The sequence below is a fragment of the Pyrus communis genome, chromosome 10 (genome assembly GCF_041283825.1).
Source record: "Pyrus communis isolate YQ-2024b chromosome 10, ASM4128382v1, whole genome shotgun sequence".
NCBI lineage: Eukaryota > Viridiplantae > Streptophyta > Magnoliopsida > Rosales > Rosaceae > Pyrus > Pyrus communis.
Window position 1 is genome coordinate 26422592 of NC_142574.1, and position 17820 is coordinate 26440411.

Sequence of the window (17820 nt, forward strand, 5' to 3'; positions counted from 1 at the left end):
ATATATTTTTGTAGCATTTGTTGATATTACAAACTTAAAATTGTCGATAATTAATTTACGAATGATACTTAACCGCTACGCAAAATAACTATATATATATACAAATTTGTAAGCCATATTTGAGAATGTAAATGTCAAGAATACAAAACTTCGAGTGCACAAAACCCTAATAAGTTTTCCTTAGGACTTGACCTACAAACCCATTGCACAATTCACTACTCTTGCAGTAGATTCTCATTGATCTCAGAATCTTATTAGGATAAGAAATGCTCAGGACACCACAATGCCCGGGTATTAAGGTCCATAACAGAGGTCAGAAAGTACACTTAGATTTGATACTACACAAATCTTACTGTGCCATAGTGGCCAAGTGATCAGAGTTCTCGCTCAGATCTCAGAGAAAGGCAGGGAAATAGGTTTAAGCAGAAACGATGCGTTAAAAAAAGGGTATATGATTCTTTCCCTCCCCTTACCATCTTATTTTCTCATTTTTCTCATATATTGTTTCTTATTCTATTATATTTATAAAAAGATCAATATAAAATATTAACATAATTTAATCGTGATCATTCAAATAAAAAAAATAAAAAATTAAGAAGAAAGAGAATTCTCCTTCTCAAAAAAAAGGCACCCATAAAGGAGGGCCATGTGCAGCTTTGCATGCTCTTCGACTTTTTCCTCTTTCTTTTTCTGTATAAACCGATGGCTGATCAGGGTCACCACGTGATCGACGACGCCCTAGCTCCTCTGTCTCTGTCTCTGTCTCTGTCTCTCTGGTCACCCATCTTCTTTGGTTTTAGTCTTTACACAGATGCACATTGACTTGCATACCCGCTGACATGTGGATTTTTGTGTCTACCCAAAACTAAAAATTAAACACCCATCTTCTTTGGTCTTAGTCTTTACACACATGCGCATTGACTTGCATGCCCGCTGACATGTGGATTTTGGTGTGCACCCAAAACTAAAAACTAAACACACTTGTATATGACATGGATTTTTGGATTTTTGTGTCATAAACTTTCAACTTTGTAGTAATATTTAAAGAGAGATATAAGTTTAACATTAATTAGGCAATATAATTTTCCATAAACAAAGGTAAAATCAGAGAATCTAATGAATTGGTAACGTATTCTTTTCCATTATTCAATGGATTTTTGGATTTTTGTGTCATCAACTTTCAACTTTGTAGTAATATTTGAAGAGAGAGATATAAGTTTAACATTAATTAGGCAATATAATTTGGCATAAACAAAGGTAAAATCAGAGAATCTAATGAATTGGTAACATGCTCTTTTCCATTATTCAATAACAAGAGGTCAAAAAAGAGAGAAGAGAATGACGAGAGGTCACTCATGAGATGAGAACCACGAGAGGAAAAATTCACATGCACAAATTGCATACAATATCTGTTGCTAAATGTGTATTTTACATACACATCAATAAGTTAATATCTATTTTTTTTCTGGCTTTCTTCCGATGGGATTGTAATTAACTATTGAAAGCATGTATAACAATTTGTTCTACAAAGCCGATAAAGATAGTTCTTATGCGTAAAATCAAACAGTTATAATTCTGATAATTATAAATTATTTTTTTTTACTAACATTAGGCTAAATAGTTAAAATAGTTCTTAAGATTTGCATAACACATCACTTTGGTCCCAGAGATTGAAAATCAATAGAAATGGTCCCTGAGATTGTCCACCATCCATCATTTTGGTCTTTCCGTTAAAATCTCCGTTAAATGTCCCGGAGCTCTTGACCGAAAGTTTGGGCAATTTTCAAAGTTTCGTAACTCAATCGTTTCTTAACCAAATTCAACCTATAATATATCAAAATGAACATAGGAAAGTGTAGAACAAGATTATACCTAATTGGAAGCCCAACGATTGCCAGAGATGGCCGGAAAATAGCCTCAAAGTTGACTGGTCCGCGGGAAAACTGGAAAACTCGCCGGAAACTATGTCAACTTTAAACGTTCATAACTTCTTCAATACTCACCGAAATCAAGTGATTCAAAAACAAAAATCATACTTCTCAACGAGGCAAAGAGAATGGTACCTTTCTCGACGGCTAAATATCAATGGTTTGGCCGGAAAACGGCTCGAAAGTGGCTAACTCGAAAATAGTTAGCCACTTTTGAACCGTTTTTCCGGCCAATATACGGCGAATTAGCCATCAATAAAATGTACCATTCTCTTCATCTCGTTGAGTAGTATGAGTTTCGTTTTTAAATCACTCAATTTCGTTGAGTATGGAAGAAGTTATAAACGTTTAAATACCTAGTTTCCGACGAATTTTTCAATTTTCTCGCGGACCAATCACCCTTGAGGCTATTTTCCGGTCATCTCCGGCAACCATTGGGCTTCCAAATAGGTATAATTTTGTTCTACACTTTTCTATCTTTATTTTGATATGTTATGGGTCAAATTTGGTTAAGAAACGATTGAGTTACGAAGTTTTGAAAATTGCCAAACTTTCGGCCAAGAGCTCTAGAACACTTAACGAAATTTTTAACAGAATAATCAAAATGATGAATGGTTGACAATTTCAAAAATCATTTCTATTGATTTTTAATTCCAGTATCAAAGTATAAAATTACATATTCAGATCATTGATCGTTGACAGTTTAGTTGATAGGTGTGGGACATATGCAAAGAATATTATACCAACCGGGCGGCCACTTGGGTCTTTTCAGTCAAATTATTTCTCTGCTCTCTGACAAAGATTAGATTGGGATGCCACTGCCTTACTGCGTCACTTCCTGCACTTGCTTTAATCATTTTTCTCTTAATCATTGTGGTTAGTGATCTAATTAACTTAACCTTGCTTTTACGCTCAAAGAAATTTCTGATTCGTTCCACCATCTTATTCAATGAATCATTAGAATTCATTTTCAACAGAATTTTTATGCATTCACAAGTTCTGTCGTTCTCATCGCTGCCAAACCCTCAGTTTCAAAATATAGTTAACACACATTCTCTACAACACATTTTAGATAAGCACGTTGTAGTCATTAGATTGTCGAGTTTACTATCTTTCACGAGAATAAACATTACTCTACATAAATAAATTTATAATCAATAGATTTAGGCATTCTCTCAATTTAACTGTATTTTTGTTAAATGAATCTGACACCGAATATACACCAACGAACTCTCCATTTATACTATAAAAAAAATGTTAACACTAATTGCTTATTTGAATCCATAAATATAGAAATTTGGAAGTTTAATTAGTTTGGTATTGCTGTGTTTTGAAAAAAAACTGTTTCTGCTGTGTTGTGAAAATAAGCTTATTTTTGCTACTTCATGTTTTCAGTTTTTTTAATCCAAAATTGTGAACATAAGTTGTTTTTAAATACTTACCAAACACATTCTTGAACTCAACTTTTTTTTATACCAATTTTTTATAAAAGCACGTCAGTATCAAACCAATACTAAATTCCATGTAAATGAGTATCATTCATAATTTCAATGAATGAGAGTTTAAAATTAACAAATTTCGTATTTAAATTTCATTAATTTTTAGATTAACAAAACAAGAAAATTCATAAATTTTAAAATAAGAATTTAATTGTGATTTAGACAGTGTGCTCGAGAAATACTGTTTGAAACCAAATTAAAAAGGTTCACATTGGCTTTCTGTCATGTGGATGATACATTTTTTATTCATTGAGAAGTACAAACAAAAGCATTCAAAATTTGGCATTGCATGCAACTTTTAATCTTAATTTATCTTTTTTTTTTTTAACTTTTAAAGGTGAGATAACACCTCCCTCCCTCACCCCTCCACTTCCTATATATACACATTCCACACTCACTTCCGTCGTCAGACCATTTGCTGTAATCATTTTCAATTCACTCACTCCAAATCTCTCCGACTAAAAAAAAAAAAAAAACTAGAGAAGTTACCTATATATTTCCACGATGTGGCTTATTTCTTGGCCGAAGACCACTTGCCCCACCAAGACCGGTGGTCCTGAAGGTGTCACCACCACCACAACCGCCGCCAATAGGTGTATGAATGGTTTATCATCCCACTGCACTTGTCTAACCAAACTGGTGAGGAAGCTAATTAGGAAACATAGGAGAAGGGTAAGGGCTGCAGCTAGCAGGCAAAGTTCATTGCAGTCCCACTATGATCCACTGAGCTATTCTCTCAACTTTGATGCCAGTGGGTGTGGGAACTTGTTGGATGACCAAGATTACTTCAAGTTCTGTGCATTTTCCTCCAGGTTTGTGGCCAACCCGTCAGGAAACTCAGCTTCTACTCCCAGGCTAGACACCACCACTCCTCACTAGAAAAAAAAAAAAGAAAAAGAAAAAGAAAAAAAAAATTATATATATATATATACACATATATATATATATATATATATATATTATGTTGAGCTTGTAATCTTTCATTAGGATGCAATGGGTATTTTGTATAGTGGTAGTCTGGTAGAGGTTGGCGTCTGAGATTTCTAGAGAGAGAGAGAGAGAGAGAGAGAGAGAGAGAGAGAGTGAGAGGTTGATATGATGGGGGAAGCAAGCTAAGCTAATACATTTTTGTACCGGTGGTTAATTATTGTGCTGACTAATAGATAATAGTTTGACGATCAATTTTCTTCTTCATAATTTTTTTGGCTTTTTATTCAAAATGATAATCAATAGAAGTGATCTTTGTCTATCATTAATTATTTTGATCATTTCGTTAAAAATACTTTCAATTTTTGTCAAATTATTTTGGTTTATTGTTTATTAAACTGAAGGGATTTTGTCATTTTGATCTTTATGTAACAAAAAATTTCTTAAAATGACCAAAATGATTGATGGTATACAAACTCAAGATTACTTTTATTGATTTTAAATTTTAAAAGTTAAAATGATGAATTATCCCATTCTCGGGATCATTTTTGGCTAAAAGAACTTTTTCTTCCTTCTTTTTGTGTTCGTTCTATATTTTTATTTGTTTTCAGATATATTTGTTATTTTTATGATATATCGCTGATGTTAGAATATCATTTTACAAGGACAAAAGACAGCAAGGTTCCAAATTAAAATTTTATCCTGGGACATGAAAATCTTTACCCCCAAAACAAAAATGAGACGACAAAATATGCAGAAATAACTTACTGTCCACAATTAGTCATGATAAAGAAAGGAAAATGGTAACCGCACATTATTTTTCTCCTCACATTCTATGGTTTTCGTTTAATTTATTTTTTTGGATGACCATAAATTCCGTGGTTTTCGTTTAATTTATTTCTTCGGATGACCATAAATAAAAAAGTGTGTAAGAGACTCTGCTGTAACTTCTAGTTGGACCAAATTTCATCTGCATCAACCTTAATCACTTGAAACAACCAAATCTTTGACTATCAAAACAAACTTACACAAAACCAGTTGAGATTTGGTTGCTCAACGCAGAACTCTTTCAACTGTAAACAAATCAACATTTCACAAGACCGCCACACGGAAACGGCCACCAGAAAATTCTAAGTCCCAAACCAGCCATTTTTTCAGCAAAACCAACCGGTTCGGTGCCGCTGATCAGACCTCATTGATGAGACCACAAGGAGGAAGAAAGCTTCCATGGATACACACATGGAAAAATGAGAAGGAAACAACACTATACTTTCATTCTCTTACATAAGCTTTACACAATATATCCTAACAACCCTAGTGTATCATGCACTACACGAAACCTACAAAAATTCAATCACGTCGGAGCCATGAACAACACAAAAGAATAGCTGTGTTCTAATCTTCGCTCCGCGTATTACACCTAAGATTCCTGATCACTCACGGGATGATCCGAGACAGTGCCCTCAGAAGAAATTTCCTCTACATCGGGTCGTTCTGTCCTAGAGGGATCCGACTGTGTCTTGCTGGAATCCCCGCTGACAGTATCAAATGTTCTAACAGGCGATCCCTGCTTAGCCATCGTTCTTACCCTAGCAGTTGCGGTTTGTGAGTCCAAGAGTTCTACTTGGTCAACGGAGTTTGGCAATGAGGGCTTTGCGTCACGGAAGCTTGTGCTTGCCATGCCAGAAGCTGCTGACAAATGTGGACCTGGCGCAACGCAGGATGCTACCAACTGAAGCACTTCAGGGGAAGGTGACAATCCCATGGTTGTTTTCTTCTGCTGATTCAGATGTGGCGCTGAGGATGATGGGTTTACCATACTCAGAGGCGCACTTAGACCGGATTCAATCCGTGAAAGGCCTGAAGTTGCAGCCATTGCTTGTGAAAGCAATGGAAATGATGGGGCCATAGGAATGGAGCTTGAAGCATTGTCGCCAGCGTGCCTGCTATGAAAGTCCCGGCCTCTTCCAGCAATGTCTAGTTTAACCCGCTTAAATAGACGTGATTTCTGCTTTCTTTTCTTCTTTAGACTTCGCCTTGGATCCTTTGGTAGCGAAGGAGGTGGACCAGGAATCACAAATGGAGGAATACTTCGCTTCTCCTCCCCATATAACAACCGGACAGATTGAGCTATTGCGGACACTGTGGGTGGCAGGTCAGGTACTGGAGGTTTAGCAGGAACACTTACAGCTTCCCGTAGCCAATGGGGAAGCGTGTCCTTCGAAGAACTACTTCCAGCAACATCTTCTCCCTTTAAAATCCCACTCTTGAGATTAGGCAGCAATCCTGAACTGGAGGGTTCACCTCTTCCCAAATTATTATTCGTATCACGTAAAGCATTCAGTGACCTATCGAGCACACAAGGCAACTTGCCGTACCTATGAGCACCCTGTTCATCTTCCTTCTTCTGTACATCATAGTTGCTAGCGGAATTCAAGCCTAATGAACCCAAGCAACTGGTACCAAAAGAAGTGACAACAAATGGCTGCTCAGCAGGAACACTGGAAGACGTACCTGCTCTGTCAGAAGCTCCGGCAGCAGAATCTTCAGAAAAATTAGTCCTGAATTTATCATGAAACCAAGATGGAATAGGGGGATATTGCTCATTCTGCAAACCAAGTCTATCAGATGATTCAAAATGCGGAAAGCCAGATGAAAGATCAGTAAAACCCAGCTTTATATCTGTCAAATGGGATTGAAATTTTGGCGGTGTAACAAGTCTACTTCCATGCAGTGCCCGTGCCATCATCCCATCCGATATGCTTGGAAACTGTGAGGATTTGGCAGTCTTTTTTATTGACTTTGACCCAGCAAAAGCTGACCCATCTAAAATCTTGAGTTGCTCCTCCTCCCACCTAGCTGACAGATCTTCTGAAGTTTTAAACTTTGAGAACTTCAACCTCGGGTCTCTCAGCATTGCATCCCAATTGCCCCTTCCATGCCTACGAACACCAATCCATAGAAAATCAAGTTCATCTTCCGTCCACACATCTGCCTTAAATTTCTTTTTGAATAAGTTGCTCGATCCAGGACCAGTCCTCATCATTATGTTTTCAAGCACCTTCCGGTGGTTATCAGGAAAAGATGGAAAATTAGTTGGCATATGTCCCAAACCCAAGGAGGGAGGCACATCTCTATCTTGCTGATTATATCTGGGTGCATCTGGCGGAAATTTTAAATTCGGAAACAATGACATTGTTGGAAGTTCTTGCAAGGAGCCACTCGCAGATTCGAGTCTGCTACCCAATGACAAGTTAGGTAAGAAGTCTAGATGTGGACTCAGCATGTTCTTTGCTCCAAGTGGGAATCTTGGTAGCAATTTCTCATCAAATGGTAAGTTAGGCAATGCCATCTTTTCATGGAAATCAGAAAAGGAAGCACCGGAGCTTTCCGGACGATCATGACTGCTTCCTTGACCAGGCGGAGGATACTGCAAACAGACCAAGCATAGTGATCATGTATCAAAAAAAATTTCACCCACAGATATATATATATATATATATATGTATGTAGAGAGGGAGAGAGAGAGAGAGTTTTTACCGGCCTAAATGGAAAACCACCATTTGGGATGTTATTCAACTTATTCTTGAGACGTGATACTTCAGCTGGTGCATCTGATAGTTTCATGTCATCACCATTTACTTCTGTCTCATTCACAGTCCCAGACCGAGGATCCAGACTAAATGGAAACTCTGGCCGAGCTCCTTTTTGTCTACCGTTTGACCTTGAAAATTTCTTATTTGATGATCCTATTTGACTAGCATTGGGAGCACAGAGTCCCAGAACAGGTAATAAATTATTTGAGAGCAGTGAGCTTGTTCCCGGAACCTGGTGACTGGGAAGGAAAATGTCAGGTGACATGTAGTCAAGAGAATTAACAGAAAGATCAAGGTGACTGCTTTTATGCTTCGATAGCCGGCCCAATCGTAAAGGAGAATCAGTCTTGGCCTTAGGGGGATCTAACTTATCGTCCTCCAAGTCAATTACAGAAGGCCTCTCTCTGAGAAACTGAACTAATTCAGTCGCTTGATCCCCATCTTTAGCAGTGTTGGTAGGACCCTGAGGAAGTGACTCAAGAGGTAGTCCCTCACTAGGTTGAGGTTCTTCAACTGCATTCCTCTGAGCAAGTCGTTCTTTTTGTCTAGCTCGGAGCTTAGCACTGTAGAGTAAAAATATAAGTAATTAACGACATCCACAATCAAAAATTTAGACAATGCATAAAAACTTATCACTATTATACACGACCCATTTATTCAGGACTTCCGACCAAATCTAAATGCCTACAACTCAATAAATTTGTTACTGCCTAAATATCTGAAATATTTAAATACCCCAAAATCCACCAAATTATTTATAGAGATTAAGTTCAAATTTGATAATCCATATATTAAGGCTCCAGTTTTAAAATCAATTAAACTCAAATCAGAAAATGTGAGAGGGACACATGTATATCCCTTTTACAAAACACAATTAGGTATGTCGCAAAAATGCTGAACTAAAGCAATTACAGTATAACTACTTGAAGGAAATCTGTACTTACAACTTTTCTTTTAGAGCTCGTCCAGCAGGTGTGTACTCCCTCTCTGGCTCTGGTTCGGGCTCATGCTCCTCGTCAGCACCCTGCTTACATGCAACCAATTAGATAACTGCCGATAAGCAACTTAACCAAACTAATTATGCAGTAACTTCCTGCCCAGATAGTCCAGGAGCCTAAGGAAAAAAAAAAAAAATTATCTGCACTATATATGAATTCATGCAAGTCAAAAGACAAGTTAGAAGCGAAAGGCCTGAAACAAGTTCAGCCAATCTACAACCACATAGAATTCAGTTATAGAAGGAGTTCAGTAATTTTCAGGAAAGTCTATCTGCAGTTGAAAAAGAAAACGAAAGTTTTTCTTAGCGACAATTTCAGCAGCACTGTGAAAGTGCAGATACAAAAGAAAGGTAGCCTAGCAAAAGCAACATGCTTCATTCAATCATGTCTAACTGAAGTACCTCACTCAATGTTTCGGTTGGGTGTGCAGCATATGCTTCTCTGTACGAAACCGCTTTCCGCTGGCGCTTCCCACGACCAAGAGCTGCTTCCTCCTCACTTTGGTATTTCTCCCACCTACAAACCCATCAAAATACAAATAAGTCCTTAATAAATCAAGAAAACGGGAGACGGAAAGCAAAGGTACACAGGAAAACCTCATCAGAACACTAATGTTTGAATGTAGATAATATGAATTAGCAGATTAGAAGAGCAGCGGTAATAACACATGGAACACTGAACATGGGTGAAGTAGAAGAATTTGTTACCTAAGGCGCAAAAGTCTGTCCCATTCATTTTCTTCAGTAACCATGTTATCCTCTTTCCTTTCAGTATTTTGTACACTGGTATCATCACTTGCACCTGGAGGTGATTCAGCTCCCTGTTCTTCAGCTGGTTCCTCATTCCATTCAGTGGCCTGATTAAAATTTTAGTTAGAAACTTTATGAGATAAAGAATGATAAAGGCAGCATAAAGTAGGATAACAAAAACAATATGCATGGAACAAAAGATGAAAAGAATGATTGCTTTCTTTTACAACTATGAGAAGCATCAAACCAAAATAGGGTCTCCAAAAAAGGTTCAACTGAACACATAGCAAATTGAGAGAAACGAAAAAATTTCCCGGACTGGAGTGATCACACCAATCTAATCAATAACAAAACTGACACAAAAACTAGTCAACTAAATATTACTGACCCGATGAAGGAAGGAAAAATGGACAAATAATATCAATCTGGGTCAAAAAATTGTAGTTTTAGTTTTAATCCGAAAGTGAGTGAGAGGGAGGCTTCTCAGTCATGCTTTCAAGTGGCATCAGATATAAAATCACCGTAAAGACTTCTAATCGGGAAAAAAAAAAATTCAATGCATTAGATAAGTTTAATAGCACCTTTACTGAGCCAAGCATGTCATTTTCCATTTCTCCTTCAGCAATATCAGTTGAACTAGACTGAAGGTCTGAACGGTCAAGCAACTTTGAAATTGCATTTTCATCCCATACAATCTTGTTGCTGCTATCTGTGCATTTATCCGTATAAACGTCTCCCAAGCCACCAGTCCGCTTCCTATGCTTATGTTCTACATCTGCCACTGCCTCATCTTTGTTACTGTTATTTTCATCGGTATCTTTTCCATCAGTGCTAGGAGAATCATTAAAAAGCTCCTCTGTTCCCCATTTTATAATATCCTCCACTTCTTTTTGGGATCCCGACTTATTCACAAAAAGCTGATCAAGCATAAGTTTCTTTTTTGCAAGCTGCAAGATGCGCTCTTCAACACTAGCACGAACTACAAGCCGATATACCAGAAGTCGTTTTGACTGTCCAATTCGATGTGCTCGGTTCATAGCTTGAATATCAGCATGCGGGTTGAAATCAGAATCATAGATAATGACAGTGTCAGCTGTTGCCAAATTGATACCAAGGCCGCAGGAGCGTGTTGATAACAAAAAGACAAATCGGCTTTGATCTTGGTTAAAACGCGCAATTGCAGATTGGCGATCAGTCACTGAAACAGAGCCATCTACTCTCTCATATGTTTTAGGTCCAAATTCTGCGGCCAAATAATCCTCGAGGATATCTAGCAGCTTGGTCATCTGTGAAAAGATGAGGACTCTGTGACCCTCTTTGTGCAAAATCTTAAGCATAGAATGCAACAGAGTCAACTTGGCCGAAGCTTTTATCCGCATTTCATGAAGGAACTCTGCAGACCCAGAGTCAGGCTCAGTGCCTGGTATAAGATACGGATGATTGCAGACTTTCCTTAACTGCATTACGATGTTCAGCATGGATTGTTGTGCCACCCCTTTTCCAATATTCCGCAATATCTGATAATTCTTTGTCAGCATTGCACGGTAGTATTCAGCTTGGATAGAGGACAGCTCAACAGGAACCATCCGTTCAGTCTTGGGGGGGATATTTTGCATAGCATCCTTTTTAAGCCTCCGAAGCATGTGTGGAGCAACAAGTTTTTTCAATTCATCCACTTTTTCTGCAGTTGTAAGATCATTAAACCTTTCCTCAAATGCAGAAAGGGAAGGGAATGATGCCGGCTGCAAGAAGTTAAGCAAGTTATACATTTCACCAATGTTGTTCTGAAGAGGGGTACCAGTCAACAGTACACGATGCTGGAAAGACAAGGAGTTGAGCAAGCTGAAAAGCTTACTTCCTGAATTTTTCAAACGATGGCCTTCATCAACTATGAGAACTTCCCAAGGAACCCCACGGAGATGTGAGGAATCAGCAAGAACCATTTCATATGTAGTTAAAAGGACATTAAATTTATACGCAGATGTTTTCTTATTCAACGAATTTGGATCACTAGCATGCCATTCATGCTGGCGAATTATGGTTCGTGCTTTAGCACACCCATGATATTCCACAACATTCAATTCAGGAGCCCATAATGCAAACTCAGCAAGCCAATTAGGCATTGTGGAAAGTGGAACCAAGACTAAACAAGGCAGAGTGGCTTTGAACTCAACGTATAATGATGAAATAAAAGCACAAGCTGACACAGTTTTACCAAGGCCCATCTCATCCGCTAGTATTACATTCTTGGATTTATGCCAGCATTTACGCAACCAATTGAGTGCTTCAAGCTGATGAGGAAACAATATACCCTTCAATTCCTTAGGCTGCTCTGTCAGAGTAACTATTTCACTTTGCTGACAACTAACCTTCCCCTTTGACGAACCATCCTTAGAAGCATTGTTTTCCAGTGTTTGGCGCTCAAACTGATTAAATTGATCGATCAGATTCTGAGAATTTTTAATGATAGGCTCGTCCAATCTTTCCCAAGTGCATTCGACGTACGGGAGACCAGTCCACTTTATCAGAGCTTCACCTGAACCATTTTCAACACCACGTAGACCAATCACCCGCTGTGGTTGCTTCCACCGTTCCTCACAGATATTTATAACAGCTGTTCCATACTTAGCCTTGTAATTTTCTAATTTTCTCTTGGCCAAGACTTTTAGCTCAGATTCAGAGATCCAACTATTATGAATATGAGACTTACCCACCCACTTAACTAAAAATTCAAACGATACAGTCCCATCACTTCCACCTGCAAGATCAGCCAGTGAGGGCCCCTGAATTTTGGTTTGAGGGCTGCTACTGAGTCCAGTTTCTGTATCTGCATCTTTTTTGTTTTCGGTGTCAAGGGACACATGCATTTCAATTTCACGAACCTCATCATTATCAGGACTTTTCAGACTAACTTCGGTATTCTCCGCAGTCACTATTTTTTCAGGGGTTTTTACTGAATCATCTGCAGCTACAGCAGATTCCTCTTGATCTCTACAAATTCTGTTAGCAGGAATCGAATCCTTAGCACCCATCCTCGACACATCCATGGAACTAGCTTTTTTACCTTCTTTGTTCACAGATCTTCTGTACACATGTATTTTGTCCACTATAACATTATCCTTTGTGCTTTCATCCCCATCAGCACTGTTGAAAACATTTTCGCAACCCTCCACGAGATTATCATCCTTCATGCTTTCATCCCCATCAGCACCACTGACAACATTTTCACAACCCTCAGTAAGATTTTCATCCCCATCACCACCATTGACAATTTTGTCAGCAGCTCTGACATCCATGTCGTTATCACAAACAGAATTTCCATCTGCTAGTCTGTTTTGAGTCTCAGAAACTTGCAAATCATCAGGACACAGGTCAGGAGCAGCTGTCACACATATCTGACGAGAAGATTCAGCATTGTCACCCTGAACTCGACATCCCAAAACCCGATCAACCTGTGACATGGGCATACAAGAAACAAATTAATCTGTATAGCAACGTCAAGTAACCAAAACAATAGCATATTTTCTATATATCCACATCCAGTAATAAAAACATTCTGACACTCTAGAAAACTCATTTACCTGCAGAGGTTGAGCAGTAAAACTATCTCTACAAATTGGTGTTTCAACTACATGACTTCCAGCTTTATCTGCATTATGTGCTGAGTCGTTTGCTCCCTCAGGAAGCTCCTGAAACAAATCAATGATGTTTACTACGTATAAATAAACATAACTAAGGACTTATCCCGATAACACCAGCCTATGGACATCAAGAACATGAAATTATTTGATGGAAATAACAGTGATAACAGTATAAAAACCAGCATGATTTGGAAAACTATTAAGAAGTCATCAAAAACCTATTGATGGTTCCTACATATGAACATGGGTCCAATATAAAATCAAAAAAAATTAATGATACCTCGTCTTTGCTTTTAATATCTGACTTCTTGGTTCCAATTTCTTCTCTTGGCAAAGACGCAGAAACCCCATGGTTAATAGATTTATGCTTACGAGGAGCTTTACCAACCCTCAGTTTTGCAGTATTTGCCTTAGATCCAGATTGTTCAGAAATACTAACAGACTTCCCCTTATCGTTCCTGCGCTTCTTTTTACTCTTATCATTATTTCCTTTGTGTTTTCTCTTTTTAGCCTTGTCAGTTGTAGCACTGATCGCAAGAACAATGGTCTTGCGTGGAGATCCATCAGTACAAGACATATCAGGCTTCACATCAGGAGAGGCAGATACCTCAGGAGCTTCTTCCTTCTGCTCTGACGCTATAACTTTAGAATGAGATGAAACTTCTTTAGCAGGAGAGCTCGACTTTCTGTCTGTGGAATCCTCTTCTGGGACAATGCTGGATCTCTTTTCATCATCAACATTCACACAAGATGAAATACCGTCTGCAGAACCACCAACTGTTGAATGAGTCGGCTTGGTGCTACATATATCTATCTGTGAGTTCTTCTCTAAGGATTTGACTCCATGGGTTAAAACAGCTTTTCCTTTGCTTGAGGATCTTTTCTTTGCAACAATGGAGTTTCCAAAAATATGTGATACTTTCTCCCTGTCAGATGACTTCATTCCAGTTTTGGACTTCGTAGTGACAAGTTTTGTTCTTGCTCGTTTTGAAATGGTATCCGTCAAAAAGTTTCTGGGTTCAAGCAGATTACTTTTCTGATCACTTTTCTGACAGCAAGTTGGACATTGCCACTTCCCATTGGGAATGCGCTTCACGCAATGAATATAACAATTAAAGATTTTACAAGAAAGGGAAAAACCATAATTGCAATAAAAAAAGGGGGATCATGAAAAACAAGCTATCGTACTACCGTCAAAATATATCTACCTTAAGAGGTGGATTAAGACACTGGAGATGATAGGTTCGGGGACAGCTATCACAACATAACAAGTTACCGCCAAGGTCACAGACCACGCACTCATAGAAATACTGGATGAGAGAAAATTAGATTAGACAAAAAGTTGCATGAAGTCAGAGAACTAAAAAAACTAATATTACAGAGTAGGCATAAAACATAAGTATCTACTTATCGCTCAAAGCTAACATCGGACTGCTAACGAGCAAAATATTATGTTCCATGCAGATACGATAAACTGCAGTACAAATGCTGTTACTGTATCATACAATATGTTGTGCCAACAAACTCAAAAGGAATACTAAACCCAAAAAAATACGAGCCCATTCTTTATGTTTTTCTAACCCTTCAGCAGACCAGGAACTCACAGTTCAGCAACTAAAGTGAACTTGTCAGTTGCCTATTCTAAAATAAAAGTTTCCATTTCCATCAGAATTTAACTTTGACTCTTGAGTCCATCAAATCTCAAATGATTATCATCAACGTACCATCTACCCAGGAATCAATTTAACTGTCTACCTATCTCTAGTTTTCAATTGAACAGACTCGAGTATATTGAAATTTTAAGCCACTATTCCACTTAAAAGCTTCGTGTGTGGAACAAATACAGCGTTTCGAATCACAAAGAACTTAAGTAGGCTGCAGAATAACTTTTATATGAAGAACTAGAAACCACAGGTTGAAAATGTTTGAATCAAAACATCAGCACCACCATCGCAAACAAAGCACATACTAGAGTGACTGAAGAATAATATAAAATGAACAAAATTGAAAACAAATTTCACCCAATGATAAAATTATTCCAATGACGTTTTTCTTCATGAACTTTTCAGATTAAAGAAATCAGTTCAGTAATTTCATTTATGCAAAAACTAACCCCGTCATTTCCTTTCTTCTTGGATTGAAACCGCTCAGAAATTAATTCATTTTTCAGCTTGCGCTTAGATGAAGAAGTCTTCCCTGGAGATTCTGAGGCCACTGAAGCGTCTTCTTTGCCATTAGATTGATCAGGTGCATGAGGAAGCTTTCTACGTTTTCGTTTCAAGACCCAATTCCTGTTTATCATTTTACTAGGTGACGAACTGTCTTCCTTCATCTTTTAGACCTGGGTCTTACATACATAGTCAAGAGTGAGAGCAAGCACGTCAGGAACCATGAATTAGTCAACACATCAGAGGTTCTACATGCAAAAACGTCATAAAACTTATTTAATTAGGCGTTTGAAGCAAACACAAAACTATCGAGGATAATGGATGCAAGTGATCTACCAGAATAATAGTTAGATTTGGTAGGGCTAAGCAAATTGGAATTCCTAAAAATGAAATCTTTATCAGCTACCACGGTCCACAGTGACGGCTCTCAAATAACTCAACCTCAGCACCTGGCACAAAAGCATAAGTCACTTGAATATGATATTGGATTAACAGTTATAAGGTACATTGCCGAACACCAACTCCGTAGCAGCATGAGATAACAAGATAATCTTAACACGCCAAGCAAACTAGCATATATACTGCAACATTACTGCAAAACCGACACACTTCAGACCTGACAATCGAACAATTTAACCATCTTTTCCAATCTACCACTTTCAAATGCCCAATGCAATCTACCAAAACAATGATAAAATTGACAATCCAATCAACAAAAACTTAAACATGCAAACACATTCAGCTGCAGCTAAACACAAAACCCCATTTCAACACCTATTAATAATTTATTACACAATCTAGATTCTACAAAAACCAAGATTCCACTAAACAAGAACACCCCACCATTTTCCACCACAATCAAAGCTCAAAATACACAATCTTTCGATAATCAAACAAAACCCACATCAAAACCACCAAAAAAACACACATGGGCAAATTTCAACTCACACAAATTCAAAAAACCCAGAACAAACAACCAAAAAATGAGCAAAAACAGAGAAATAAAGACTGCGCAGGTAAATTAAGAAGCTTACCAATCAAGTAATGGATTAAAAACCCAAGAAACATAGCAGCAGCATGAGCCAGCAGAATTGGGAGGAAGAGCTGGGAGGTGGAGGGGGAAGAGGTTTAGGGCACGGAAGGCAGGCTGTGGGGAGATACGAGGAGGAGAGAGAAAGCGAATGGGTGACAAAGGAAATAAATAGGGAGAGAGGAAAGAGAGAGTTTTTGGTTTTTCCAATCTTACTCATTTATCCTTTTTTAAATATTTTTTCTAGAGAGAGAAAGCATACAAATACGGATTCGCCGGGGTCATAGGAACGAAAAATTTTTAGGAGTGCCGGGTACACCAAAAATTTTTGGTGTACCCTCACTCATAAAAATTTGATTTTATTTTTTTATTGAAAAATAAGTGAGGTAGGGTCCACCATTATGAGTGAGGGTACACCAAAAATTTTTGGTGTACCCGGCACTCTGAAAAATTCCTCCATAGGAACGGGGTTACAATCTGACATGGCAGGAGTGAGATAGACAGAGAGAGAGAAGTGGGTACTTTCTCTCTCCTCTTCTCACCTTGTTCTTGCTTTTTGGTTTTGTGATGTTGTTGTTGTAGTACCTTATTTGATGTAGTTGAAAGCTCACCACCAATCAGAAATCGCCACGTGTCGGGTCCAGAGGCTCTTCAGCACTTTCTCTCACTGCCCATATTCCGCCCTTTTTCTCTCTCTTTCCCTCATCATCTCTCTCTGCTTTTTTCCTTCTCTTCCATCCCACCTCCACGACTCACTCTCTCTTTTGTGTTATGTAATTTTTTTAGAGAGAGAGAGAGAGAGTGCTTACAGAGAGGGAGAGGGAGTGTGTTTCTTTGTTTCTCCTTCCTTTATCTTCCTTCATTTGCAGCTTTCTTCTGCTTCATACTTTTTCTTTTTTGCTTGGCTTTTTGTTTCTATTTTTTTCAATCAACTCCGTAGCATGTTTCAATTAGCTAGGATTTGGTTATGCTTGTTTGAGGAGCTAAACAAGATTAGGGATGTTGAACCAAAACAAACAAGTTTAAGGGATGAATATTTCTGTGCAATGGAATTGAACTGTGAAATATAGATTCTTTCCCTTTCTGTTTTCAAATCACAGCTCACAGTTCTCAAATTACTTTTGAGATTCAGTGTGAAAGTATGGTTATGCTAGGTGTCGGGTCATATTTATGATGTGCGTCACTTGTATTTGTTTCGGAACGCGGGAATACATTAAAAAAGCATGAATAATTCAAAACTTACCGGTAACGAGATTTGTCGTTATTGTTATTTGTCGAACATTT

General features: G+C 38.1%; 2 protein-coding genes across 5 annotated transcripts; one reads left to right on the forward strand and one right to left on the reverse strand.

Moving 5' to 3' along the window:
• Positions 1-3815: 3815 nt before the first annotated feature.
• LOC148693790 (uncharacterized) lies at positions 3816-4679 on the forward strand. Its single transcript, XM_088678670.1, has one exon. It carries the CDS (start codon positions 3932-3934, stop codon positions 4304-4306), a length of 375 nt encoding a protein of 124 aa, XP_088534796.1. The 5' UTR covers positions 3816-3931; the 3' UTR covers positions 4307-4679.
• A 923-nt stretch (positions 4680-5602) lies between these two features.
• LOC137727751 (protein CHROMATIN REMODELING 4) lies at positions 5603-16740 on the reverse strand. 4 transcript variants are annotated; one of them, XM_088677696.1, is made up of 12 exons: positions 16541-16740; positions 15843-15955; positions 15452-15685; positions 14547-14648; positions 13619-14428; positions 13279-13386; positions 10279-13149; positions 9656-9804; positions 9350-9464; positions 8895-8974; positions 7895-8513; positions 5603-7784 (listed from the first exon to the last, which is right to left on the reverse strand). In XM_088677696.1, exons 3-12 carry the CDS (start codon positions 15668-15670, stop codon positions 5775-5777), a joined length of 7083 nt encoding a protein of 2360 aa, XP_088533822.1. In that variant the 5' UTR covers positions 15671-15685; positions 15843-15955; positions 16541-16740; the 3' UTR covers positions 5603-5774. The 4 variants fall into 4 exon arrangements, with proteins under 4 accessions (XP_088533822.1, XP_068322669.2, XP_068322668.2 ...); XM_068466568.2 differs by having other exon boundaries at positions 15452-15679; positions 16541-16680; XM_068466567.2 differs by having other exon boundaries at positions 15452-15754; positions 16541-16680.
• Positions 16741-17820: the final 1080 nt, after the last annotated feature.